Raw genomic sequence first — 27,986 nt, 5'->3', positions numbered from 1 at the left:
ACCTGTGCTAACTCATGGCTAGATGGCAGTGGCATGTGGTGATTCTCATGGGCAAGGTTGGATTAACAGACCAACAAGGAAATTTTAATAAAAAAAGTTTTATTAGATGCACACAGTGGCTGGAAAGTACAGTATCCAAGATGCCACTTCAATCACAGGGAGATTCCAGTCCAGAAAGAGGGGATCACCCTAGTGACAGGCAGAGCCAACTAGCACATCACAATTCTCACTGCAGCCTTGCCAGTGACAGCCAGCAAGCCCCACTGGTACCTGGGGAGCCATTCCTCCCATCTTGCGCTGGCAGTGACCACACCCCAGGGCCATTCACTACTGGGTGCTGGCAGCCCTCCCCCCCCATGAGCTCTGAAGTCCTTTGTAAACACAAACCCTTTGGATCGTTTGCTATGCCAAGCAACTGGGCCAAGCACAAAGGAAGACACTGAGTGAAAGGAAATGGGGAGCAGAGACTTGTTGGGAGGGGAGGAAGAGGGTCCCAAAGCTAGTGAGAGGCTCTTCCCCAGGCTGACAGATCTATCGGGCAGGGACCGATGCTAGACAGGGTCAGCCAGCTGGTGAGATCTGCTGAAGGCAGGAAAGCCATAACCAGATTAAAGTTTTCCAGCCCAGGGAGCAAGGCCTCTCACCACTCTCTGCCTCCTCTCAGAAATATGGGCGTAAGAGGGAGAAAGCAGAGAAAAGAGCACTGAAGAGACGGGCACTTAGTCTCACAATGCCAGAGAGAGTACTGCTCCATGGAGCAGTCTCAGACACAACCACTAGGTAGTTCTGCCCACAGGGTTGGAGATGCCATCCTGTTTTCTCTAGGACTATTGAAATGTCCCTTCCAGGGCAAGATAGGGGAAAACAGGGATATCCCACACTCCCCAGTCTGGAATGTACTGTGGCCAGGAAAAGCAGGCATTGCAGAAGGGGATCCTAGCACAGAGGAGGGGATTAGGAGTGGTGATCCCTATTCAAAGGAAGAACTGCTGCCAGAGTATTTGTAGGTCAGAATGTGCCCTGTGGAGCGAAGGCATTGGACCATTGAGAGGAGAGGAATGCAGGCCACTGGTATGGGGGAGCAGAGGTATCGGGGGCACACCCCACTCCAATCCCTCAGTGCGCAGCTTTGGCACGAGTGGTATGACACTTCATACACAGCACGTGCCCATCCAGTGGGAAGCAGCCGTTCTCATCTGCCTCGATAGACAGAGGCCTCTCACAGTCCTGTGGGGAGAAGATAATAGATAGTTCAGGGACAAACGCACACGGATGTGAATGAGCCAGATGCAGGTAACAGGGCCGGGGAGGGTTGACAAGCATGAGGATAATGCCATAGTAAGACGCATGCAGGGGAAGTGGAGGGAGACTGGAAGGAGGGGCTGGGTACCTCACACTTGTAGCACTTCATATGGAAGTTCTTCTCCAGCGCTACCACGCGCACAGTCTCATCCTTTCCGGGCTCTGGCATGATAGGCTCAGTGCAGACTGAGCAGCGGGGGGCATACTTCCTGCAGCACACAGAGAAGCAGAAGAGACAGTGACATGGCAGCCTTCCCAATAGTCACAATGCAGCAGAGCTGAGGGGCAGCTTAGCTTGGAAGGTGGCTTCCCTGCAGCAAGGACGAGTGGGTGAGGGAGCGACTCCCCTCTCTTGGAAGATTAACTGCCTGCAGGACTGGGGCCTCCTGCCTACCTGTGATAGTCATCCACACAGTGGGGCTGGTTGGCTTGGTCCACAATGAAGGAGGCCCCCTCGAGGGGGGTCTGGCACACCACACAAGTGAAGCACTGGGGATGGTATGAGTTGCCTGTGGCCTTCAGCATCCGGTCTGTGATGGTCTGTTTGCAGACACTGCACTTCTCCAGGGTGCCCTAGGGAGAGAAACAGGCGAGTGAGACAAGAAGAGCCCAATTCAGCAGTACCACCAGGGTGGCTCAATGGATGGGCGGGGCAGTTTTCCTTCAGGCAACTGAGGGAGGGGAGACTGGGGCAGGCCAGCCACACAGAGTTCTGTGCCCAGACTCATAGCACAGCAGTACCCTGCCCATTCCCCTTCCAGCACTCACAGCATAGCAGTCCTCACAGAAGGGCTTCTCATCCACGTTGTAGAACTGCTGCCCTTGCAGCTGCTTCTCGCACTTGAAACAGGTGAAGCACTCCACATGGAAGAGGCAGTCCAGAGCACGCACGGCCGGCTGAGTTCGGGACAGAGGCTTCCGGCAGAGGCCACACAGCTCTGCCACATGAGGGAGAGGGGGTCAGATCAGGGGAATAGCTACCACCCATTCTGTAATACTCATCTTCCCCACGGGGGATGGGGGGAGACCATGAATGCCAGCACCCACCGGAAGTGGAGGCTTCTGCATGGGGTGGGTGCTCCATATCCTTCATGAGCTTCTGGGTCAGCATCTCCAGCTCCTCCACTTCTTTCATGGTCAGTGAGGAGTTTCCCCTGGGAGGCTCAGAACCAGTGCCCATAGGAGCCCTATGCTGCAGAAAGGCCGAGGAAGATATTCAGCACAGAGAGCATTTACTGGGGGACGAGAACCTTCCCCATGCTTATCCACCCTCGCACACCAGCACAGTATCTCTTGGGAGCACCCTGCAATTCCTGCCCCCTCCTCCAGTACCTCTGGAAAATACTTTTCTCGGCTCTCTACCTCTGCTCAAATAAGACACAGTGAAGTCTCTCCCCCAGCTGCCCCCTGTCGGATGAGTATTAACCTTCCTCTCACTGGAGGGAACCCATTCTCTCCCTCCCAACCACACTCCCTCTCTCAAACTATGCCCCTTACCATGTCTCGTGGGGCAGCAGGATGTGCTGCAGGACGTGGCTTCTCCTGCACCTGAGGTCTCTCCCGCTGCTGGGCATAGGTGAAACTGGGAGGCTGGGTCTTTGGGGCAGAGCTCACAGCTGAAGGGGCTGTGAATCGGGTCTGAGCAGGGGGAGGGGCAGTAAATCTCGTGGGGTTTGGCGACACCCCAGGAGCACCAGCAGCTGGTTTGGATCCAAACCTGGGGGAGCTGGCAACAGGGGAAGGGGTGAACTTAGGGGCAGGTGGGGCTGAGGGAAGAGGGGCTACAGATGGGGCTGGCGCTCTGGACTGCATTTCTGGGGGGTCTCTACGCTGCAGTGGGGCTGCCCAGGGTGTTGGTGCAGGGGCTATACCCACTTCAGAGGGTTTTGGTGTAAAGCCTCCACTGGGTTTTGGGGTGAACTTGGGGGGGAAAGAAGCAGGAACTGGGGGATCTTTAGGCATAGCCATGATTTCTATATGGCCTTTAGGGGCAGAATGTGTTTCCAGGGGAGCCACCTGCGAGGAAATGAGGAGAACAGACAATTGGACATTCAGAGAACATGAGCAAAATCAGCATTATGCCTGTGCTTTGCAGGGCGTGTTGGAACCAAGGATGTAAATCCCATTTAATTAAACGTTAAGCCCCCCTGCCCGCACTGGAGCAGCCTCTGTGCCTTCCCCCTGCCCCCAAGGCTGGAGCAGCCCTCTGCCCATGGCAGGCCCTGGGTACTGGGTCCTGCTCCTGGGTAATGAGAACCATTACCCAGCAAGCACTTACTGGGTTACCCGCTCACATCCCTGGTTGGAACACTTCAGCATGAGGTCTTCGGAGAGTCTGCATCACTGCCTGAGGCAATCCCCAACCTCATCCGCAGGCTGAGCTCATCCGCTCCCACAGACCGAGTGGAGGTGAGAGCTGCCCTTCTTTCTCCTCCCAAACTCCACATCCCACCCCATCCATTTGGCTACCCCTTCAATCCACTAAGCATCTCTGCTGCAGCACTCTCACTCCTTCCAGGTGTGCTGGTTGGGCATCTGCTGCTTACTTTGGTAGCAGCCCCCACTCCATCCTCCATCAGCCATTCCCACTGGACCCAGCACCCTCCCCATGCAACTGGCCTGCCGAGCTCCCCCCCCCCCCCCCCCCCGCCTCATGAACCCTTCAGGGAGTGCAATGCCCCCTGGAGGGCAGCTCACCCGGGACTTGAAGGGGTCATTCTTCTCCATGTCATCCAACATTGAGGACAGAGAGTCAATCTCCAGATCAATGCTGCTCATCTTCCCACGCACCTGTGTTGCCAGCCAACAGGGAAGGAAGTAGCAATAGGGCGTGTTACACGACTCCCCCTCCCCCAACAGGAACAGTTGCCAATGCGGGGGCATCCCCCGTCACCCCCGGAGGTTCTAAACCCCACTGCCCTCTGCTGCAACAGAATGCTGGGGCTGGGACCACGGCACTGTCCTGACACTGATTTTGTGGCAAGCTGGGGGAGGGGTAAGGCACATGGTGCGTGTGCACAGTGGGCAATAGGGAATGCAGGCCCAGAAAAGGGTGCCACAGTAGTGGCTTCCCCAGGAGCAAAGCACTGTTGAGAACACCAGGGAGGCGCCTGAAGCAAGAGTGCTTCTCCCAGCCCAGGGCTGAGGTGTGCGCACGCAGATGTTGCCTCACAGCCCCATCAAGTACCTGCATGTGTTTGAATCAACCCAGAGAACTAGAGTGGCTCACCTAAGAAACGAACCCCAGCTCATCCATGCCTATACTCACCTGGGAGGCAGGCACCCCAGTCTCAAGCCCCTCGTCAGCCATGGAGGGAGGAGGAGAAGGAAAAACCTCTTCTGGAGCTGAGGGGAAGGGCTCTTCGAATGGTGGTGGGGGTGGGGGGAAAGCACTGGTTGGGGACATGACCGTTTCCTCTCCTGGAGGAGGTGGCGGTGGCAGTGGCAGTTCTGCAGGGAAGGGGGGAAAAACCACACGCAATACAGATTTTCACCATGCTTTTCCAGTAACACACAAAAAATCCAAGTGCTTTCCAGACCAGAGACATAAGAACAGTCAAACTAAGGGAACCTCAGGAACCCAACCCACAGGAACCTCAACCTCAGCATCACAGAGTCCATGCCCAACACATTTGCTATTACATAACAGACACAAAACCCAGCAATTGTGCACCTTGGAGTGTTAGCAAAGCACTTAGTGTATTTAGACTCAGACTTTAAGGTCAGAAGGGACCATTATGATCATCCAGTCTGATCTCCTGCGATTGCAGGCCACAGAACTTCACCCACCCACTCCTGTGATGGACTCCTAACTTCTGGCTCAGTTACTGAAGTCCTCACATCCTGGTCTGCTGACTTCAAGTTAAGAGAATCCACCATTCATACTAGTTCAAACCAGCAAGTGATCCCAGGCTGCACAGAAAGGTGAAAACCCAGCACCGTCTTTGCCAGCCTGGCCTATGGGAAAATTCCTTCCTGACTCAAATAGAGCCATGAGTTACACTCATATGTGGGCAAGACCCACCTGGCAGATAACTAGAACAGAATTCTCTGTAGCAACTCAGAACCCTTCCCCTCTAGTGACCCGTCTCCAGCCACTGGGGATTTTTACTATTGGCAACTGCTGATGGGCATGTGGCTCATCATCCCATCTCCTCCATAAACATAACAAGTGCAGTCTTGAAATTAGTTTGGTTTTCTTACCCCACTGCTCCCCTTGGGAGGCTGCTCCAGAACTTCACTTTTCTGATGGTTTTTCCATTGGTTCTTGAATAATTCCTCCCCCTCCATATATTTCTCTCTCTCTGGTGCATTTATAGGCAGCAATTATATCTCCCTTCAGCCGTCTTTCAGTTAGGCTAAACAAGCCTTTGAGTCTCCTCTGGTAAGGTAGGTTTTCTATTCCTTGGATCATCCTAGTAGCCCTTCCCTGCACCTGTTTCAGTTAGGATTTATCTTTTGTAAACATGGGAGAGCAGAACTGCACAGAGAATTCCAGATGAGGTCTTACAAGTGCCTTGTATGATGCTACTAACATTTGTCTGTCTCTATTGGAAATACCTCACCTGATGCATCTTAGGAGCATCATAAGACTGCATTAGCCTTTTCTAACAACTGTCACATTGGTGGCTCATAATCATCCTGTGATCAACCAAACAGCCAGGTCAGCCTCTTCATCTATCACTTCCAGCTGATATCTCCCTAACTTACAGCAATTTTTTCCTTTTTATTCCCTAAATGCATGCACTTGTACTTGACACATCATCCCATTTCTATTATTCCAGTTTACAGGTCGTAGTTTATTCTGGTCCTTCTCCTTATTGGCAATACTTCCCAACTTAGTGTCATTTGCACGTTTTATTGCCATACTCTCACTTTGTGTGTCAAGGTCAGTACTAAGTATTATACAAGACTGGGCCCAAGACCATTCCCTGAGGAACTCCACTGTAACCTCCCTTCAGCCTAACAGTTCACCTTTTTAGAATGAGCTGGTGTCTACTCTTTAACCAGCTCCCTATCCATCTTCCAATTCTCATATTAATCCCCATCTTCTCCAATTTAAACTAACAATTTCCCATGTGGAGTTGTATCAGATGCCTGACTGAAATCCAGGTAGATTGAGAGAGAAAAAAACAAACCCAAAACCCACTGATCAGTTATCTTCTCAAAGAAGGAGATGAGGTTGGTCTGGCACACAGGGATGGGTAATAATTTTTGATGGGGGACCACTCCAAGATTTTGTAAATCGCTTCCATATTAATGGAGGAGATGCGGGGTTTGGGATCGAGGTTGGGTGCAGAGGGGAGCTTGGGGTAAGGGACTGGGTGCAGGAGGAAGACTGGAGTCTGGGAGAGAGTTTGGGTAAAGAAGTCGGTTGTGACCTAGGGCAGGGGACTGGAGTGCTGGGGTTTGGGATGTGACCTAGGGTAGGAGGGGATTGTGATCTGGGGCAGGAGATTGGGGTGCCAGATCTGGGAGGGGGTATGGGTATAAGAAGGGGACAGAGGGTTTGGGTATGTTGAGTGTGTGGGGGGAAGGGGGAGGGAGGGGGCACAAAGGGCTGGGTTGCCAGAAGCAGGCTGTGGACAAGAGACTTATTTGTCAGCTACCAAACTAGCCTGCCTGCCTGCCGAGCTTAAAATGTTTCCCAGCCAGCCAGCCTGCTTGCCTGGCCATGTGCTTCATGAATAACTGAGCCCAGGAGAGCTGCGGAGATTCTTTTTAGCTGCCTGTTATTCTAACAAGCAGCTCCTATTGGCTGGTTTCTGCCAGAAACAGGCCAATGGGAATGTGCTGTGGGTGATGCAGCTCCTAAAATCCCTCCCCCCTCCCTCCCCCCGTTTTAAATCAGAAATGGGGCTCTGCAACTGTGTTTCTGCATGGTGCGCAGGGCTGTGGCACAAGCAGGGGAACCTGCCTGGGGCTCCCCACTGTCTCCACAGGCCGGATCCAGTGGCTTGGAGGGCCAGATTTTGCCCAGGCCTGGTCTGGCATTATCTACCTTCTATAAAAGCATGTTGTATTTTATCCCAATTTTAAAAAGTAAGTCTCTGCCTTTGGAATAATGGGTTTTTAAAATTGATATGGCACATTTGCCCTATTTAAATACCTCTCTTCCCAGCCATTTTGTCCTCTCTTCTCGTTTCCTTCCATATGCTTTTCTAGTGCCTCAAAGTGGCCTCCCATTTCCTCTCTTCCCCCTACATAGCAGCTCCCATAGAACAGAAGGCTAGAGAGCCAATTCCTCATTTCCCAGTGCCTTTGCAAGCACCCTCAGCTTTTTGAAATAAAACAGTGGGGTGCAACCAGCAACTCGCATGCTGCACAGAGCTTGTCAAGGTAGTTTACCTTGCATCTGCAGGCACAGCTTCCTGTCTCTCCCATCCGGGAGCAGTGAACTGTGGCCAAAGGTAGCTACAGGCAGCTGTACCTGCCAACTCAAGGTAAACTACCTGTCTGCCAGCAGCTTACTTTGACGAGCTGTGTGCCGCACATGGGCCACATATTGCCCACCACTGGCCTAGAAAACTATATAGATCAAACCCAAATGGACCACAGGTTTGCAAACTGGTGCAATAGACCAGCAGTTCTCAACCCATGGAGACATGTGCCCCTGCAGGGACACAGAGGTCTTCCAAGAGCTTCATCAACCCATCTAGATATTTGCCCAGTTTCACAACAGGCTACACAAAAAGAACTAGTAACCTCAGTACAAACTAAAATTTCATACAATAAGTTGTATATAGAGCCATATAACCTATACACTGAAACGCAAGTACAATATTTATATTCCAGTTGATTTATTTCATAACTACAAGATACTAGGGGGCTGTGCCCCCTGCTCACTATGCTCGCCAACCACCCTCTCTGGGGGTAGGCAGCCCTGACTTGCACCCTGGCCTGCCTGGCTCTTTCCCCCTGGCCTGCAGACTTCCCCTGCCGGCTGGGCCAGCTGACTGACTCTCTCTAGCAGCAGAGGGGTTAGGCTGGGGGGGAGACAGGCCTGGATAGGGAGGAAGGGTTGGCCACAACTGGCCTGGCTCTCTCCCTCCGGCCACTAGGAAGGGAGGGGGAGGGCAGGGCCAAGGCTGCCCCAGATCTCCCCACCCCTCCACTTCCCAGCCACCGCCACCAGGAAGAGCTCAGGATGGGCCCTTCCTCCCCTCCCTGAGAGGCCAAGGTGGAGCCAACACTTGCCCTGCCTGGCTCTTGGCCCCCTCCAGCTGCAGGGGTAGGGGAGACAGGGTGATACTGTGTAAGGCCCAGCTCTCTCCCCAGCCACCAGGAGGGGCCAGGGCCAAGGTCACCCAGGCCCTGGCTCACCCCCACAGTTGTCCCAGTGCCCTAGGCCCACCCCTCCTGACTGGCCCGAAGACACACTTGGCTCGTCTCCCAGCTGCCGGGGCATGGGAGGGGCATGAGGCCATGCTGGTCTCTCCTCCTCGGCATCTGGGAGGGGGGCTGGGCCCAGGCCAGCCTCAGTCTCCAACCTGCCCCGTCACCGGGGAGGCCTGGGCCAAGGCAGCTATGGCTTCCCGCCTCGCCGCTGGGAAGTGGAGGGGAGGGTCAGGGTCACACAGTCCCAGCCTGCACATGGGCCCTGTGGAGGGCCAGGGTGGGAGAAGGTGGATCTTGGCTCCTGTGGACACAGAGTAACATGATGATGTCACTCTGTTGTCCCATAGGAAAGTGTGTGTACATACGTGTGTGTACATATATACACTATAAATAAATAAATAAATAAACGAGAGAAAGATGACAAAGTCAGCAATGTTTCCATGCTAGGGTGCTGTGACGCTTTTGTACTTTTTATTAGACTATATGTCCCTTCACACAAACCAGACGCTGAAGTGCTATTGGAAGCCACTATTCTTTTCGAGAATTCTCTCGGGCTAAAGTTTCCCATTCGTGGTCTCTACAAGGACTTGAGAAACCTACCAAACAGCTTCTTGACAGAGATAGAGATGTTAGAGGAAGGGACAAGGTATCGTACTCCAGTAAAAAGCTCAATTCAGCTCCAGTTGTTAAGGTACTGTGACAGACTGCTGGCTAAGCCAGAGCTCTGCCACTATAGCCTGGCTGAAAAGGCCAATTGCAGCCAGCGGAACAAGCCCAGGCCTGAAGAGCTAACGGAAGCAGCTGTGGGCCTCATTGGTCAGAGATCTAGATAAGGCAGCCAGAGGGGAAGTGAAAGGGAGGAGCCAGGGTGTGGTTGAGTGCATGCCCCAGCCAGGAGAGGCTAGCTGAGTTAGCTGATGGAAAACAAAAGCTCTGTAAAGAAAAGGTGGTGGAAAATTGGCACTGACAATAAAAGGCAGGGGTGACTGTACCAGAAAGGGTCTCCAGCTGATTTGTGGACAAAGAAAGGGTCCCAAGGCAAGAGGCCTGAGCGAGGACCTTGCCACAGTACCTATTAGGGATGCGAATGGGTAACCATTAACTGGAGTGGGGCGGGCTGGGATTGTCAGCCTTTTACAGGGCAGAAGTGGCAGTGGGGAAGGAGGGAGTTGGTCAGCAGCCTTCCTCCTGCCCCCCGCTGCTGCTTCTGGCCCCACCTGAGGCTGCCAACTCCCAGCACACTCAGGCTGGGAGCAGGCAACCTAGTGTGCCGGGTAGAAAGCAGCTAAGCTGGAGCAGCCCCTGCCTGTGGCATGGGAGCTGTTCCAGCCAGCCCACCCCCATCTAATCAGTTAAACTCCATGTTTAGATGGTTAACGAAACAGGATTTTACATCCCTAGTTCTTATGAGGCATATATCTCCAGGCTCAGCTTAGGAGATCCTCTAGCCAACAGAGATCAAATAAGCCTGCATCCACTTTTCCTCTCCATCTTCAAGAAGGGAGGGAAACCTCCTTTTGCACTTTCTCCTCCTCCCAATCCAAAGCTACAAGGGTTCCTGGCTGCTGCTGTGGAATGAGAGGTATCCACTACTATATTCTGTCAGTGATCCCTCTAACTTTTCCCACCTGAGCGGAATGAATTTTGTTATGTGCACTAATATGGGGATGATGGGTCACTTATCACTTCCATGTCACCCCACTCCCATACTGGTGCACATCAGAAAATGAATGTGGCAGGGGTGAGGTCGAGGGGCTCTGAGTGTGGGAGGGAGCTAAGCCTGGGGCAGAGGGTTGAGGTACAGCTGTGTGAGGGCTCTGAGGCAAAGCCAGGGATGAGTGACTCAGGGTGGGACAGAAGGTAGGCTGCAGGGGTATGAGGGCTCTAGCTGGGGGTACAGGCAATAGGGTGGGGCTGGGTCTCTTGTTCTCCAAATTTCTGCCTTTATTTTAAAAAAAGTCTACCAGTAGTTGTCATGGGTGCAAAGAAAGCCATGAAAAGGCAAAATAAGTAAAACCATAGCAGCATGGTCTGCTTGAGTTTGCAGAGAGCCTGAAACAAACTCCAATGTGGCACTGCCTCATTCATCTATGCAGCTATTAAAGTATCATAATTGGCATTGAAGTTTGTTGTCAATGCTGTTAGAACAGATCCTCTCATTTTTCTACATACACCGAGCAGTGAGATAGCTGAGTGGTACGCTCATTTTGGCACCACAACTTGGGCAATTCCACCTGTCTTTCCCCCCCACCTTTCAAAGAGTCTGGACCCAATGCACCCAGAAGAGCTCAGGGAAGAGCCAGGTGCTTCATTGGGCTTTTTGTACATTTGATAATACTGAACACCTGCACAGTCTATTGACAGAACCATCTTATTTTCTTCTCAGGTAAGCAGAACTTATTACAATAGCTAGAGCATGAAAAAGTGCCACCATGTTCACCCTGAGCTACAATTGGACCCTCAAGTCCAAGGAAAGCTTCCTATTTGGCACCAGCAAATAGAATTTTCAAACCTTGGTTTTATGTAAGGGTGCACGCATGTACCCCCCTCCCCCCACTGAATAAAACGTTTGAGCAAAGCCAATTTGCTGTCTCAACTTGGGAAGTAAAGAATGCTGGAAAACTGAATGCAAAAGAAAATAGTTGTTCAAAACCCAAGCAGTTTGTGCATCAGCACAAGTTATCAATTAGTCACCAAAATGACTCTCATAAGATTAATGGTTAGTTACTGCATGTGCATTAACTTGATCTTAATTCTCAATAGCAGATTCAAGAGAGAATTCTTATACCGGTGTTAACTTGCCATGTTGCAGAGCAATAGCATTCTCTCTACCCATTTAACATACCAGTGTTTTGTGTAATATTGTGCAGTACAGTTAAATTTCATACTTTTGAGAATTAATCTAGCCTGAATTAATAAACAGGCCAATATAGTTAGCACTGCATTACATGGTTTTATATTCATTTTCCACATTTACATGGAACTCTTTCCCTTTGTAAGGGTGCTTTTACACAGCAGGGCTTAACTCGAAATAAGCTACACAAAATTGAACCATGTCAATTGCATAGCTTATTTTGAAATCAGGAGCGCCTACATAGCACTGACTTCGAAACAGTGCACTCTTCCTCCGACTTCCCTTACTCCTTGTTCAATGAGGGTCAGGAGTCGAAGTAAGAAGTCCTCCAGCTTGACAGTATTTTGACATTTCAGAATAACTGCCTGCTGTGTAGATGCAGACTAAGTTATTTCAAAATAATATTGCTGTGCAGATGTACCCTTAGAGAGCAGCATCTCTCCACAATAAGCACAAAACTCACAAAACCACGCTTCATGATCTCCTTCTTTGACCTCTTGCTCTTAAACTTTAGTTGCAAGTTTTTGAATGAAACAGAAGGAATTTAGAGATAGGAAAGTTATGAAAATAAAAAGTTGAACCACTTGGGACAATCAGGGGGTGTCTTAGGAATATTATCTTAACCACTGTTTGGGCTAGAAAATCCCAACTGGCTTGATATTTTGTCTGTTCTCAGTGAGAGTTTATTGTTGGAGTTTTACAATAAGGGCCTTTGCATCTCCTCTCAGTCTAGCAGCTCTTTAAGGTTTGGAGAGTATGGAGTGTGTTATCGATCACACTGCCATTTTCAAGCAGCCATCTTGTTCAGAGAGCAATATCCAGTAGACAAAGCAGAAATCTGGAAGCCAGCAATAAACAAGATCTAGTCCCAGCCTTGTCACAATGGGTGACCCGAGCAAGGCAGCTCTGCATTTATAAAGCTTTTCATGGACTCAGTGCACAATTTACAAACAGCTAGACTCAGTCACTTACAAAAAGTGAGTTTCACAGCCTGTGCAGTAGATACTATTCCTGTTTCACAGTTGGAGGGTAAAGGATTTGAAGGACAGTAATTCCTCATTTAACACGTGTCCGCTTAACACGTTTTCGCAATAGCACGATTTTTTTTTTTTTAAGGGGAACATTTTTTTAATTACACGACTGTCCCCGGAATAACACGATTTCCCCAGCCAGCCCGTTGCCAGTTGCTGCACAGGGCTTCCCCGCCTCCCTGCAAAGCGGCAGAGAGTTCGCCGCTCACCACGCCATTCCCCAGCGACTCGCCCTCGCCGGACGCAGTGCAAGTTCCGGCAGACCTGTCACAGGGGCATACTCCCAACCCAATCCCCCTCCCCTCTCCTCCCCTTCCCTTCCCCAGAGCCAAACACTTCCCCTCCCTGCTATAACCCAGTCCCCTTTCTCCCCCAACCTTATATTCCCGGTCCCAACAGACACCACCACTTGAAACATAACCCCCACCTTTTCCATTATTTTCAATGGGAAAATTGACCCTGCATAACAAGTTTTCACTTAACACGATCATTTTCTGAAACATATCGATAGTGTTAAATGAAGAATTACTGTCATGCCTTGTCCAAGTGAACCACTGGGAAAAAATGGGAGCACAAAGATCCTGTTTCAGAGATGCATAAATGATGCCCCATTGCCAGTCCCTTACCAAAGTTCACAGCCATGAAAAGACCAGATTTCAGAGTCTGTGATGTTTGTGCCTATACAACTTATTTCAGAGACCAGCATTTCTCAAAATGGAGGTCCTGATCCAAAAGGGAGTTACAGGGGACTCACAAGGTTATTTTGGGGTGGCAGTGTCAACTTGTGTCTATGTGGCCTTCGTGCTGGGTGGCCAAGGAGCAATGCCATGCTCTGAAGACAGTGCCCCACAAGCAGCAGTGCAAAAGTAAGGGTGGCAATACTATACCATGCCACCCCTCTGGGCGGCTACTGCAGTTCTGCCTTCAGAGCTGGGCTCCCAACCAGCAGCTGCCCCTCTCCAGCTGCCCAGTCACCTGCAGCAGAACAGAAAGGTGGCAGTACCACAACCCCTCCTACCCAGACACCGCTCCTTTTTGGGTCAAGACTCCCTACACTTACGACCCTGTGAAGTTTCAGATTTAAATATGCTGAAATCAGGAAGTTTGCCTTTTTAAAATCCCATGGCTGTGAAACTGACCAAAGTGCAGCATGAATTTGGTAGCACCCTACACATTGCCTATTAGGAAAGTCATTTCACCCTTCAGCATCAGCTTCTTCCTCAGAAAAAACAGCTACCTCATGAAGCAGCACTGAGGAGTCAAGCCTACCCAATCTTTATGTTTGTGCAGAATTTTGAACATACTGAAATACAACTCCAAACACAGCAACAGAGAAACGGGTAAGAATATATACAGTGTGTATATGTATTCAATTTAAAGTAGTGTTTTCCAAAATTCTAGCCAGTCCAATTAAAACTCCCCTTCCTTATTTAGCTGCTCAGATTTTGCTGTCCAGTCTCAGAGGGGTAGCTGTGTTAGTCTGTAACTGGAAAAACTTAAACAGCATAGTCTCTAAGGTGCTGCAAGACTAATAAAATGGAGATGGTATCATGAGCTTTTGTGGGCACAATCCACTTCTTCAGAGGAATGGAGTTTAAAGGGTTGGTCCAGTTTTCAAATAAACAGCACTGAAGGAATGGGTGGGGGCTAATTATTTGAAAACTGGACCAATCCCTTATATTCCGTTCCTCTGAAGTGGGCTGCACCCACGAAAGCTCATGACACCATCTACATGTTTTGTTAGTCTCTAGTGCTGCAAGACTATTCATCATTTTTAAAGTTTTTCTGTCTAGTGTTACTATTGTCACTAGCGCTCTAGTCACCACAGAGCAGGAGTCGGCAACCTATGGCTCGTGAGCCACATATGGCTCACTAGGAAGTGAGATATGGCTATGCTGGAGCCCCAACTCAGCCTACCCTTGCTCCCCCCGGAGCAGGGAACCAGCGCTGGCGCTGCAGCCTTACGGCCCTCACACGATTAGAGAGCCAGCGCTGGCTTCCTGCGGAGGGGAAGAAAGCCCTGAGGCTCTGGGCCAGACCTGAGGTGCCAGGAACAAATAGGCTAAACACAGCTCAGCACAACAGTGTTTTCCTCCCGCTTCTCCATGGGGAAAACCAGGAACCAAAGACTCCCCCCAGAGCACTGCTAATTAGTTCCCTTGGGACACTTCCAGCAACCTCCCCTGTCAACCCTTTTAAGATTCCGGCCAGCGAATGGGAGCAGCAGGAGGCATGTTACATGGTGCCTGCCATGCAGCCTGTAAATAAGTGCCCCCTCACACCCAGACCGCCCCCCTCACTCACCCTCCCCTCCGCCCCCTGGCCAGACAGCCTGCCCCCAGCTCTCTGGCCAGAATCCCCCCTGCTCCCTAGCCAAAATCCCCCTGGCCAGAGTCGTTCCCCCCCGCCCCCCCGACACCCCTCTGGCCAGACAACCAGCCCAGACCTCACCCCCTCCTACACTGCACCTCCCACCCAGACCCTGCACTCCTATCCCTATCCCATTCACTGGCAGCCCTGTCCCACACACTTAATGTCTCATTTTTGGCCCCAACTCAGAGCTATGGGGGGCCCACAAAAATCCACTAACTCTAGAACCTCTGAGACCTTGTACCTCAGTCCTCCCTGCCCCTACCCCTATTATGGGACTGGAGCACCAGGGGAGTGAGGTGTTTCAGCTGGAGGTCACATCAGTGAGGCTTGGGGGTTTTTGGAAGGTGCTTTTTTTTTTTTTTTTGGACTTCTCACTTGTGTGATCCCCAACTCATTTTTTTTCTATGGGGCAGTGGCTGCCGACGCAAAAAGTTCCTCCACTCTTGCCATAAAGACAGACAATGTTGAAACCTTGTGTTGGACATAATATTAGACTATTTAAAAAATGAAGCCTGACCAATAAGCCCTCAATTGGGGCCCAGTCCCCAACTGGCTGCAACACAACGCTCCTACACCCCAACCCTGAGCTCATCATATCCCCACATCCCCTAACTCCTGCACCCCCACTTCTCCTGCCATAATATGCCTACACCCCCAACCTTGTGCCCTGAGTCCCTCATTCACCCCAACCCCCACATCTAGCCCCCACCATAAGATTGACAGAAGACAGCCCAAATGTGTGCATGCAGCTGGATCTGACCAGTTATGATGTAAACTTCAAAGAAATGTGCAAAGAGACGCAGCAGAAGTCCCATTAAATAAAGTCTGATGTTTCATTTATGCTGTTATTAATGATCATATCAATTAATAATAAGTTGTATATTCTCAGTCCTGCAAATGGGCACTCTTACACGGCTCTTTGTTGAACACTTGTTCTGAAATTTTATATAGTTTGGTTCTTTGGTGTGAAAAGGTTGCCGACCCCTGCCATAGAGTCTCCTAGGCTAGACAGGGCCTGAATTTCTCAGACAATAACCAGGGGTGAAAGAACAAAAAAACCCTATATTTTCCAAGAGCAGGATAATTTCAGCCTTTCTATCAACTACAAAGCAGCAAAGAAAGGGTACAAAGCCCATTTTTCACCATTATCTTTGCAGGCTGATGCTGGGAAGTTCAAGGTTACATGTTTAATGTTCTGTTCAAATTCTTTCCTCCCTTCTCCAGCCCAGGGCTGTAATACTGCATCAGGAACCTAATCTCAAAGTAGCAGCACTGATATAAATAACACCATCCAGTCATCTCCATACAGTACAGCAGCAGCACAGTGGGGCACCGAGGATGCTCCTGAGCTCAGAAGGAAGACAGCAAACCCCCAATTTCTTAGCCTCCATTCAAGCAACTGCCTCATTATACTCCTGCTTAGCTTCAAGATTAGACAACACAACTGCTTCCGGGAGCCAGCTCAGCTAATGACCTTGATGAAGAGAAGCCACGTGACAGAGCTGCTCCCAATCTAACGTGTCCCAGTGCAGTCAGTGTCACTGCAGGGACAGAGCACACGCAAAGGCATCATCTCCACTGACATTGTGAGCTGGCCGTAGCGCACACAGCCCAGAACTTGCATGTACCTTAAGAGGTACCGGGTGAATTCAGCTACATCAACCGAGCATTTAAGTAGTGCAAATTAACAGAGGGAACTTTCTCTTGTCCTCTGGTTTCAAACTCAGTTCCTCATTCTGACCATCAAATAAAAGCTACAGGGAACCTAATCCTGCTCTCATTTTTACCAGGACGGCACTACAATCAATGCAGTTACACTGCCAAAACAATTGGGAGGGAGAGAGATGCAAGAGACAGGTAGTCCTGGGAAGACTTGCCTATCTCCTCTGTGGCACTGTCTTAACCAGGATTTGAAGATGGTGTGCATTAGGGATATTAAAATGTGTGTAATTGTCTAACTGTGTAACGCTGATAATTTCAGTAGTTACATGGGGAGGCAGTCAGCTCAGTGCGAATTAAGCCAGCTCCTGGTACACACCGGCTGCCACTCCATGCTACCGCCTCTGTATCAGCCAGCTTTTAAGCCAGCTCCCCATGCATAGTGGCTCCTGCTTGCTGTCCCACTCCTAAGAAGCCAGCTACTGCCCACACTGCTGCCTCTATATCAGAGACAGCAGCACAGGGTGGCAGCTGGTTCCTGGGAGCCGTGTGTAACCGGTAAGCATGGGTTATCTGTTTAAACGGCTACCCTCTTACATCTCTAGTGTGAGTACATCAGCTAGGCTGCCTGCTAGACTTTAGCTCAACCAGCTAGCAGACACTACAGCTGGCATGGTCTTGTCCACACTAGGCTTTCTGAAGACGGTGGCTAATATCAACATCATACCACCCACCCTAATAGAAAAACTCAACGGCCCAATGGTGATATGCAGGGATGTCAAGGAGGACATGGGATGTAATGATACTCCTAGTGGCTTGCACTGGCTAGGTTCAGTATGGGGGCTAAATCACCAGGTGACCTTTGCTCTTCCAAAGGAGTGAAAAGGGTTCCAAATGGATCAAGAGCTGAAGTAAAAGCTACATTTGCACTAGGACCCTGCCCAGAAGAAAACACTCAAAAATAAGAGAAAACAAAACTCAGGGAGGCAAACCGCTGTGTCTCACATCCTGTTTATAGCAGCTCCCATCTGCTACTGCAATGCCATCCCTCCACCCACTATGGCAGGGTATGTGCAATGGTGACATGGCAAGAACTGAGACCAAAAAGAGGAAAAGCTTTCACAATCTGAGACAAGTTACAGAGTGAGGTTAGGGATATGAAAGACTGAGGCACCCCTGCAGCAAGCCAAGATGGGGATTAGGGATGGGCTGGACTTGATGACCTCCTGAGGTCTCTTCCAGCTCTATGGTTCTATAATGTTAAATATCGGTTAACTGAAGAGTCAAGTAACCTCATGAATTCTTATTGGTTACTTGATTGTTCTATAGTCCCCAGGGATGGGGCTGACAGCAAGAGCGCACCAGCCTCACTCCCAAGGAGACCCTTGCCACTCTGCGCTGCTGCCTCTGTATCACAGACAGCAGTGTAGGGTGCCAGGCAGGAGCCAGTCCATGATGGGAGCCAGTTTAAAAACCAGCTTCCCTCACAGACCATATGCCTGTCACCCCACACTGCTGCCTCTGTTACAGAGGCAGCAGCCCCTGTCTGAGGAGAGGGCCTGAGCTTCTGGACCCAGCACAAGCAGGAACTGAGCTGGGCTGGGCTGCCTGCCTGGCTTCTAATATACTTTAAATGCAGAATTGCAGCAGAGGTAGGTCCGGGACCCAGTGCAAGCCAGGACTAAGCCAGCCTGCTGGCCAGCCTGCTGGGAAAAAAAAAAAACACTTACTGGTGGAGGGGAGGGAAATGCGTGTAGTCTATAGCATTAATCTCTAAGCTTTTGCTTATCGGTTAATTGACTACACTATTACATCCCTAATGGGATTCTTCCCTGCATCATAACTGCTCCCTACACTGACATTTATGGTATTCCTATAGACTGACCAGATCAGTGTGAAATCAGAATTGCCCCCTCCCCTTGGGAAGGACGATGCTAGGCACACCTAGAGCAAATGTGGTCAGAATTGTGCCCCTCTCCCCCCACACACACTCCTTTGTATCCCACTCTGGAGTCCCCATCCTCCCGGTATGAACCTCCATCCTGTCCTTCAGTTAGTTGTGTCCCCTTCTTCTCCCTTGCCCAGGTGCACTCAGATGCCTCAGGTGGAGCAAGTAATAGGTTATGAACCTCACCTACCTTCAGTGAGCAAAGGTGCTGCAGCTTGTGGGATCTCCCCCACCTTCCCTATCTGAGCACGCTGAGCACCGGCCCCAGAAGGCTGGGGCAGTGACGGTTCTGATGCACTCCCAGGTACAGCACCCCCAGCCTTGAAGGGGTTAACTTTGGGCTTAGGGGCAACCACTGGGGCAAACTTCTTCTGCGGGCTGTAGAAACTTGGAGTGGAAATATTGATGCTCACTGTGGAAGTCATGCGAGTCCCTGGGCTACCGGATGACGCCATCTTGGGGCTGGCTGCTCAGCACCTGAGGGGCAGGAGAGTGGAGAGACAGATATGAGATTAGACATGACTCTGCCTTGGTTTTCCCCTGCAAATGAATCTGGAGAAAGGCACAGAAGGAAGCAGAATTGGAGGGCAGGTGCACCTGGGTGAGATCTGAGGGGCACAGGTGGAGCTCGGGGTGCCCTGAGCACTGGGAGACGGAAATAGGTTTTGAAGCAAGACATGCCGTCTGACCCGGAGGCAAAGCCTCAACAAGCGCTGCAGGGATGCAGGGCAGGAACAACTGGCCGAAGCACCAATAAATTCTCTCCACCTTCAATCCTTTGCTGAGTGGGGGTAACAAGTCAGAGCAGATAGAAGGACAAAGCAGGGATCAATTCAGGAGAGAACTGCAGGAGAAGCCAGCCTTCTGCACACAGCTCAGATGCCCACACCTCACACTGGAACCTCCCCTTCTCCCCCCTCCAGAAGCCGCTTTAGCATCTCTCAGCTCACCCCTCCCCCCCATGTCCTCCTGCATCCTCCAGCCCATGAGAGGCATGGCACCACGGCATCCCTGCTAACTCTGTCCATCTAGCGCTCCAGACCTCTCCTCCTGCAGCCCCGCTCCTGCCCTTTTACCTGCAAACCCCCAGCCCTCTCGGCTCAGCGGGGAAGCTCCAGCAGCTGCAGCACCAGCAGAACAAAGGGAAGGCTGGGCGATTCCATAGTGTCACACATTCCTCAGCCAGGCCCTGCGACTCACTGTCCTTTCTGTCTTGCTGTCCCTTCCTGTCATTGTGGCAATGGGCAAGGACTCCTACAGCCGCCTCACTGGCTACAAAGGCTGCCGGCCCTGCCTCCACCCCTTCCTGCAGGAGGCGGCTCCTGGATCCAGCCAGCCTCCCTGACACATTGCTAGAGCCATTCCCTCCCAGCCCCTGCTGTGTAGCTGCTGCTCTAAAGCCAGCACATCAAGCTTGCTGTGCTGTACAGCGCTTTCCTGTTTGCCCCAGGACATGCTCACAGCTCCATCCTGCCAATGGTACCTCACTGCAGAGAGAACTGCCTATTTCCCATCCCAGTCATGTCCTGAAAAACAAGTTCTCCGCGGAAACTCCTTCCCCATCTCCCCTCCCGCCAGGGATCAATGCCAGATTTGCCCTTAGGATATTTCCAAACTCACAACATCCAGGAGCTATTGGCCATCTCCTGATAAGAGCCCACATTGCTGAGATTTTCCCCTATGCTGGTACCCAGCCCAGAGCGCTTGCCTGCACTAAGCAGCTTGTCATGCTGACCACACACAATAATGCTCCCATGGCACACAGGGTAAGTATGCCAGCATGCAGAGTTAGTTTGTTTTGAACAACATTCTTCTACAGTGCCTGCCTCTGCACAGTCAGCATGGATGAGGATGGGCTGCCTCACTGGAGTGGTTAGAGCAAACAGCCCTGTGACAGTTATTCCACAGTACTGCTATCACTAGGGCCACAAACAAGTTCTCCAAGTTGTAAAGTACCTGTGAGATCAAGATAATTTGCCTTAGTTGTTATTTTGGTAGATCCCTACAAATTCACAGATATCTGCATTCATGGATAGGGGTAGCTGCAGATCATTTTTGCAGATATGGATGCTGGTACACATTTTGTATCTAGAGCCCTGCAAATTAACTACTTTATATTTGCTGATCATTTCTGCATATCCCTGCAGGGCTGTGCGTGTTGAAATAATCCTCACCCACCCTCCCCTACCATAGCCCCAGAGAACTCTCTCATATCCAACTGAAGGGCAGGTTAGGGAAGAAGGGTCATCAGCATAGACCACAAGATGCTTCCCCCCTTCCCCAGGTCAGTCCATAAGGATGCTGAAGAGCAGGTTACCAAATTTTAAGCCAAAAAATGGCCTTATTATTGTGACCTGCATAACAGACCATCCTCCCTCACACAGTGATCCTGCTTCTGTTGGAGCTAAAGCATGTCATTTTGAAAGATATCCAGTCTTCATTTAAAAACTAAGTGATAGCAAACGCACTATGCCCTTGGTAAACTGTTCAAATAGTTAATCACTAGCCATTGAATCTTCTTATGCCTGTACCTGCTTGTTTCAAGAAACTGCCATTAGAATCTTTTCCTGTGTAGGTACTTGAAGATCACAGCCTAGTCTCCACATGATCACACTTTATAATGGAGCTGGTCTTTAGAGAGATGGAGTATGGGACATCAGCTGCTTCATGCAGATACGTTAGGGTCATTGCCAGCAGCTGTTCCCATCTCCCTGACCCCAGAGCAGCCTCCTTCCCCCTCCTTCCAATACACATACATTTATCTAGGCCAAAGCTTCTTTCTCCTCACAGCAGCTTTCCACCTGCAGCTGCCCCTGCCTGTCCCAAGTTCTGCTTAAAAAGCAGCAGGAAGGCATCTCTTCTGTTTGTCCACCAGTCACCCTATTAGAAGGAAGGGAGTATGGAGCTGCCATGGATCGAAGCCTTCCTAGCATGCCTTTAGACTGATCCACCTCCTCTATGGTCTCCCCACAGTTCTACTATGGTGTACAATTACTGAGGGAATGCCACTTAGGCAGGCCTGAGCCCGATTTAGTTATCAAGCCTCCCACAAAGGAAGAGATGTTCTGACATCTACAATAATCAGAAGATTCCACACAGCTGTAGAGCAGGGCTATTGAACATGTAGCCTGCACTGTGGTTTGGGTTTACATGGGGCTCAACACACAGCCGGTGGTTGGAATCCTTTTAACATGCCTTCCACTGGGAACACGCGCCATAGTGGCGAGATGTCTCCCAGGAGGGGTAAGCATAGAAAGATGCAAACGGATGGGCTGGCTGGAACAGACAGGTACAGGGTGTCAGTGTTTCTAGCCCCCAGGGAGGAGGTGCAGGGAGCACTGGGGCATTTTGGGAAAGAAGCTATTTGCATATATATTTGCATGTATATGCAACCATGCTTAAGTTGCATTCCTCAGCATGTGCTGTGAGTACCATTGGGGCCCCCAGGGCATCCAAAGTTGAGTAGCCCTGGGCTAGAGGAAGGTTGCACCAAAGCCAGAAATTGAGATTTAGAGCCTTTCATTGGCTATAGCTGCACTGGTTACATGAAAGCAATCTCTTAAGGCCATCACAGATTGCTCTATTTTCGATGTAAGTCCTGACCTAAGCCATACTTACTGGGTGACATACCTGGCTGGGTTGATTTAGTTGGAATTGGTCCTGCCTTGCTTGGGTAGGGGGGTGGACTTTATGACCTCCTGAAGTCTCTTCCAGCTCTATGATTCTATGAAAGGGAACCAACCAATTCTCAGTCTCAGGTGTGTGACCCCAGGACCTGAACTTCACTGGCCAATCTTCACTGTACCCCACCCAGGAGCAGAGAATGGAAAGCAAAGGCAGGGACCTACCCCAATGTTCTCCAAAATGATTCCTTCCCTAGGGAGGATCCCAGCTCAGAGCAAGCAGGCAGTATTTGGGTGGGAGGGGGCTTTTGTTTCATAATCCAGTAACTCTGGCATGAAGTCACCCACCTCCTCCAAATGAAAAATGAAGGGGATGTGCTATTAAAATATGAAGTGAAAGAAGCTGATTTACTTCAGTTTTTTTTTGGGGGGGGGGTGTTCTTTTTTCCCCCAGTTAAACAGAGTCACATGTGTTTCCACCCCATCAAACTCTGGTTAATCCTGCAAAGTTTGCTTGGATAGCAAAAAAACAAACACACCACGCACAAACAAACAAAAAAACCCACCCTGCGTCCCTGCAACAGCAAAGTCCTTTCTTTTTCAAGCAACTGGTGTTTCTCCACTCAATCTCCACCCCACCCCCACCCATTCCTTTGCCTAATGACTCCTACTTCCCCTTCCCCACCAGAAAGTTCATTTCCAGGCATGTAAATTGTAGTCAGGGATTGGACCGGGGAAAGGGGAACTTTCAAAGCCAGGCCTGGAGTGAATCTGTAGCAGTCACATAACTGCACACCCGCGTCTCCCCGTTCCTCGCTACACAGCACGGCAAGAAAGAAACATGCAGACATATTGCAAGCGCCAGACAGTCACAAATTTGCAGGCACTCACCTCCCGTCTCCTCAGATCTCCTCCCCGGCAGGGCAGAGGAGACATGAAGGAGTCTCGAAAAGTTTCGGATTCTTTCCCCACCCAAACATCTGGAAAAAGGCTCTAGGGGTCTCACTCACACTGCAGCGTCTCGACTCGGCAGCGCGCCCTCCCCGCCCCCGCGGGCTGCTAGTTTTACAAAGGGAAGGAGGCGATTTCTTAGGTATTTCATTTCCACGGGGCGGCTGGGGGCACTTACCCGCCAGCCCAGGGTTGGCAACTTAGTCAGGCTTTCAAAAGTATGAGGCTCCCCCGGAAAAGGAGACAGAGACGCCAAGTCCATAAAGTTAACGCTAACTAGAGCGGCCCAAGCTGTGCCACCAGCACCGACCGCGCACACAAGAGCAGGTTCAGCCTCGCAGCCCCAGGACGTGGGGCAGGAAATTAGAGGGAGGGGAGCTTTCCTGCTGCCAAAAAACCGCAGTTAGTTTTTGAGCATAAAGTTGCAATAAAACTAGGAGGCAACGAGCTTCAGCCGGGACTTTTGCCCAAAGGAAGCGGGAGGAGAGGGGACTCACCTCTGGGGAGGAGCAGGCTGGGTCTCTTGGACTAAAAGTTTGTAGCTGCCTGTAAAGTCTCTAGTGCTGCTAGCACGCAAGCCCAGCCCCACTCTGCCCTCCCAGCGCCTGGGCGTGCCGCGCTCTGCCCCCTGCACAGCGATCAGAACCAGCTTCGGTTGCTTGTCTGCCAAATCGGGAGGGGGAAGGACTTGGAGGAGGGGGGACTACAGAGCCCAGGACTTCCTAGCATCTCGCAAAAAGGCCTCGCCCAAGCAAAGCTGTGTGACCATAAAAGGAGAGAGGCTGCGCGAACAGCTGAGCTCACTCACCAGGGAATGTGGCAATGAGGTAAGAGGAGGAGGAGGATGAATACACTAGACAGGACTGTTGAGAGACGAGTGGGGGAGAACAGCAACGCTCTCCCTCTTACAACCAGCTCTCGTTGCCCTTCCCCCTGTGTTGTGAGGGGAGGGAGGTGTCAGCTTTCCCTCCTATCGCTGCTATGGGAGGCCTGTATTTCATACCCTCCCTGCTTTCCTTCCACTCCTGGATTCCCTATTTCCCCCGAGATTTGCCGGCCTTGCGGCTCAGTCTTGATTCCCAGCCCCTTCCACTCCACTCCTGTCTTCCCTTCAGCTTAGGCAAAGCCCCTCAGTTAGGCGCCCCCGCACGCTTGTGTTTTATCTCTTGCCCCAGCGCTGGGTTGCCTCCGCCTTCCCCAACTTTTTCAGCAACTGGTGTTTCCAGGCTTAACCTCCACCCCATTCCTTAACCTGGTGACCCCCCACCAGTGACTTCATTTCCAGTCTCAACCACTGCACGTAAGCAGAGGCCCGGCAGCTCTTGTGAGTCAGGAGGCAGGGTCCCTCTGGCCCCTTCCCTAGCCCCTCCCCAAGCAACCAGCTGCAAGAGCATCTGACTCTGACTTTTCCAATCCTACAGACGCTGTTAAAAAACAAACCAGCAATACTGCAAGGAATGTAGTTCCTCATGTATTCAGAACCAGACAGGAGGTGGGGGCACCTGAACAACCCACTTAGCTCCCTGGGCACAGCCTCCTCCAGACCCAAGTGTCCTGGCACAGCTCTGTTGATGCCCCTTATCCTTAGATAGCCATGTCACTGGCTATTCTAGTCTTGTGCTTTGCACATTGTACTGCTGACCTGCAAGATCCACATTGTTCCCAAACCATTCCAGCATTATCTATTAGGTTTTGTTTTCAGTCTGAACATGGATGGTGTGAGTGCTCAATGGTGCACCTCACCCAGAGGGTCTGGTCCCTGCACGAAGGAGTTTACTATTGAAATTCTCCATCTTTGGTTTTCTTTTATTCTCTTTCCCTGGGTCCTTTTTTGCAGGGCAGCCTCCCTAAGCTTATTTGTTCCAAGTCTGGAGCCAAGGGGGAATTCCTGTTCTTTGCATAAACACCATGCTCTCTCCTTGAAATCTGGCAGTAATACTGGGCTTTCTGCCCCCTATTGTTGCTAAATTTCCAAGGGATTAATCTTTGTCATTTAATCTTTGCAATGCTCAGAGAATTTAGGATTTTTTTACATTGAGGTATTTATCTAGCAGCAACATTGGTGTAACTACCACAGAGCATGCCTCTAGTATCACATGGGGCTTGCACTGGTGAAGCTGGTCTGACCTGAGAGACACTAGTTCAAATCCCAGTTTATGCTGATACAGTGTGTCTGAAGTTGAACTAGAGATCTGTACTGATGCAGCTATGTTGATGTAGCTACATCTGAATCTGGAAACCCTAGAAGAAACAAACCCTTAATTGTATACTAGGACCCCTCCTGCTTTCTACGCTCACCAACCTCCTCCGCCTTCCCAGAACACCTGTGAGGGGGGAGGCCGTGCAGCTCTCTCTTGTTCACTGGTGCTCCCCTGGTCCCTGGGGGGAGGGAGGGAAGAGGCTGTGGGGCTCTTGCCCCCCTGAACACCAGGTAGGGGGGCGAGGCCATGCAGCTCCTGCCCATCCTAGGAACACCAGGAAGAGAGGAGGCTACAGGGCTTCTGCCCTGCCCCGCCCCACCCCCCTACCCTCCCCCCAGGACTGAGGAAGCCACATGGCTCCGGCCCTGCCCCCCGGAGCACTGGGGAGGCCACATGGCTCCTGCTCCACTCCCCCCCCCCCCTTGGAGCACTGAGGAGGCTGCATGGTTGCTTGCCCCAGTACTGGGGAGGCCGTGTGATTCCTGCCTGTCCCCCAGAACACCAGGGAGTCAGGGAGGTAGGAAGGACTCCGGGCGGCAGGATGCAGAGTGATGTGCTGATGTTGCTCTGTTATCCTTCAGGAAACGTGTTTTTTATATAGAGAGATCTCTTGTGAAACGTTATGGAGCCTTGAGCAAATCGCTACACTTCTGTATGCCTCAATTTTCCTGTCTGTGAAATGGGACTAACCATATTGACTTATTTCATATGCAAGTGATTGAATTTTGTTGTTATGATGCAATAAATGCAGACATGTCAGGAATCCCAGTTACAATCTGGTTGTCCCCAGACACAGTTTGGCTACGTCTACACTGGCCCCTTTTCTGAAAGGGGCATGCTAATTTTCAACTTCAGAATAGGGAAATCCGCGGGGGATTTAAATATCCCCCGCGGGATTTAAATAAAGATGTCTGCCGCTTTTTTCCGGCTTGGGGAAAAGCCGGAAAAAAGCATCTAGACTGGCCCGATCCTCCGGAATAAAGCCCTATTCAAAGTAGGAATAAGAGATCCTCCGGAATAGGGCTTTATTCCGGAGGATCGGGCCAGTCTAGACGCTTTTTTCCGGCTTTTCCCCAAGCCGGAAAAAAGCAGCGGACATCTTTATTTAAATCCCGCGGGGGATATTTAAATCCCCCGCGGATTTCCCTATTCTGAAATTGAAAATTAGCATGCCCCTTTCGGAAAAGGGGCCAGTGTAGACGTAGCCTTCATGTACCACATGATTTTGTAGGATGTATGAACTGGAGTCGTGCTGTGCTGGAACATCACATGGCTTTTGCATTATTTGGATCATACCTATGATACCAAAAGTTTCAACTTAGATCTCCTAACACTCTTATATCTAGTATGGATGGACAATCTGTGCTTCATGTTGGGGTATTGTGGTCAGGCCACATCCTTACACACACTATTCCCTCTTAAACACAGTGCCCCAAAAGGAAAAGCACACCAATTTAGAGAATCTGTCCACTTCACCAACCATCTGCAGGCTTATGTCACTGGGCCTGGGAAAGCACCACACACTGGCATCAGTCTGGACTCTGAGAAAACAGTCCACCCTGCTGAGACAGTCTTGGGCTGTGGTAGTTTCTAACAAAAGCCATTACAAAAGGGTCTCATGAAACACATAATTGTTTCAGAGATTTCCTGTCAGCTACTTGGGTTGGCACTAGACAGACCTAGCTATGGCAACAGAGTTCCAGCCCCAGCTGCTCTGACTGCAAAAGCATAGACCTTAGTGTGGTCTAGTAGTCGGTACAATAGGGCACTGGCCAAAGGCTCGGGAAATATGAATTCTATTACTGGCTTTGCTGGTAACCGATTTTAAGCATAATACTTTCCTTTTGTCTTCCACCCTTTATCTCTTATGCTTAGACTCAGCTCTTCGGGGCCAGGAGGACTGCCTTGGACTATGTACCATACTTAGCACAATGGGGCCATAATCTCTTGGTTCTCAACCCCGTACTGGGATATAAGTAATCTGTATACAGGCAGTCCCCGGGTTACGTACAAGATAGGGACTGTAGGTTTGTTCTTAAGTTGAATTTGTATGTAAGTCGGAACTGGCTCCAGGTTCAGCCGCTGCTGAAACTGATCAGCGGCTGACTACAGGAAGCCCTAGGCAGAGTTGCTCTGCCCCCTGCTTCCTGGAATTAGCCGCTGATCAGTTTCAACAGCGGCTGAATCTGGACTCCTGGGACAGAACAGCTGGGGCACTGCCGGGTAGGTCCCCGCAGGACCAACCCGGCAGCACCCCAGCTGCTCTACCCCAGGCATCCCGCAACAAAAGCCTGGTCTGCTGGGGGGGGGGTGCACTAGCTGCGCCCCCTCGCCTCCAGCAGACCAGGGAGACCCGAGCAAAGCCGCGGAGGCGCAGAGGTCACGCCACCTCTGCGGCTTTGCTCCTGTCTCCCTGCTGTGCTGGGGGACTCTTCCCCCCGCCCCAGCACAGCAGGGAGACAGGAGCAAAGCCACAGAGGCGGGGGACCCCGCCGCCTCTGCGGCTTTGCTCGGGTCTCCCTGCTATGCTGGGGAGTCCCCCCCAGTACACCAGGGAGACCCGGAGCAGCTTTTCTCGCCCTGGTGGCGGGACGGCTGCGCTCTGGGTGGTCCCGCCGCCCGCGAGCTCCGGGGCGAGAAAAGCCCCGTTCGTAAGTGCGGATCCGACATAAGTCGGATCCGCGTAAGTCGGGGACTGCCTGTAAT

General features: G+C 51.0%; 1 protein-coding gene across 6 annotated transcripts; it reads right to left on the bottom strand.

Moving 5' to 3' along the window:
• Nucleotides 1-82: 82 nt before the first annotated feature.
• ZYX (zyxin) lies at nucleotides 83-24,011 on the bottom strand. 6 transcript variants are annotated; one of them, XM_014575637.3, is made up of 11 exons: nucleotides 23,577-23,711; nucleotides 22,136-22,229; nucleotides 18,696-18,982; nucleotides 4,571-4,752; nucleotides 4,000-4,092; nucleotides 2,800-3,318; nucleotides 2,350-2,494; nucleotides 2,071-2,240; nucleotides 1,697-1,875; nucleotides 1,391-1,511; nucleotides 83-1,227 (listed from the first exon to the last, which is right to left on the bottom strand). In XM_014575637.3, the coding sequence occupies exons 3-11, from the start codon at nucleotides 18,958-18,960 to the stop codon at nucleotides 1,117-1,119; spliced, it is 1,785 nt and encodes a 594-aa protein (XP_014431123.2). In that variant the 5' UTR covers nucleotides 18,961-18,982; nucleotides 22,136-22,229; nucleotides 23,577-23,711; the 3' UTR covers nucleotides 83-1,116. The 6 variants fall into 6 exon arrangements, with proteins under 6 accessions (XP_014431123.2, XP_006127414.2, XP_006127411.2 ...); XM_006127352.4 differs by lacking the exons at nucleotides 22,136-22,229; nucleotides 23,577-23,711 and adding an exon at nucleotides 23,888-24,011; XM_006127349.4 differs by lacking the exon at nucleotides 22,136-22,229 and having other exon boundaries at nucleotides 23,577-23,712.
• Nucleotides 24,012-27,986: the final 3,975 nt, after the last annotated feature.

Source organism: Pelodiscus sinensis, chromosome 1 (genome assembly GCF_049634645.1).
Source record: "Pelodiscus sinensis isolate JC-2024 chromosome 1, ASM4963464v1, whole genome shotgun sequence".
Classification (NCBI taxonomy): domain Eukaryota; kingdom Metazoa; phylum Chordata; order Testudines; family Trionychidae; genus Pelodiscus; species Pelodiscus sinensis.
Note: the sequence above shows the minus strand (reverse complement) of the source record. Positions and strands in the feature narration are given on the sequence as shown.

Bases quoted from the DNA above. Each gene is read 5' to 3' on its own strand.
- ZYX (XM_006127352.4), bottom strand. From the start codon at position 18,960: ATGGCGTCATCCGGTAGCCCAGGGACTCGCATGACTTCCACAGTGAGC. The intron at 1,512-1,696 runs GTAGGCAGGAGG...TGTGTGCTGCAG, and splicing joins TGTGTGGATGACTATCACAG to GAAGTATGCCCCCCGCTGCT. The intron at 1,228-1,390 runs GTACCCAGCCCC...TTCTCCCCACAG, and splicing joins TGAAGTGCTACAAGTGTGAG to GACTGTGAGAGGCCTCTGTC.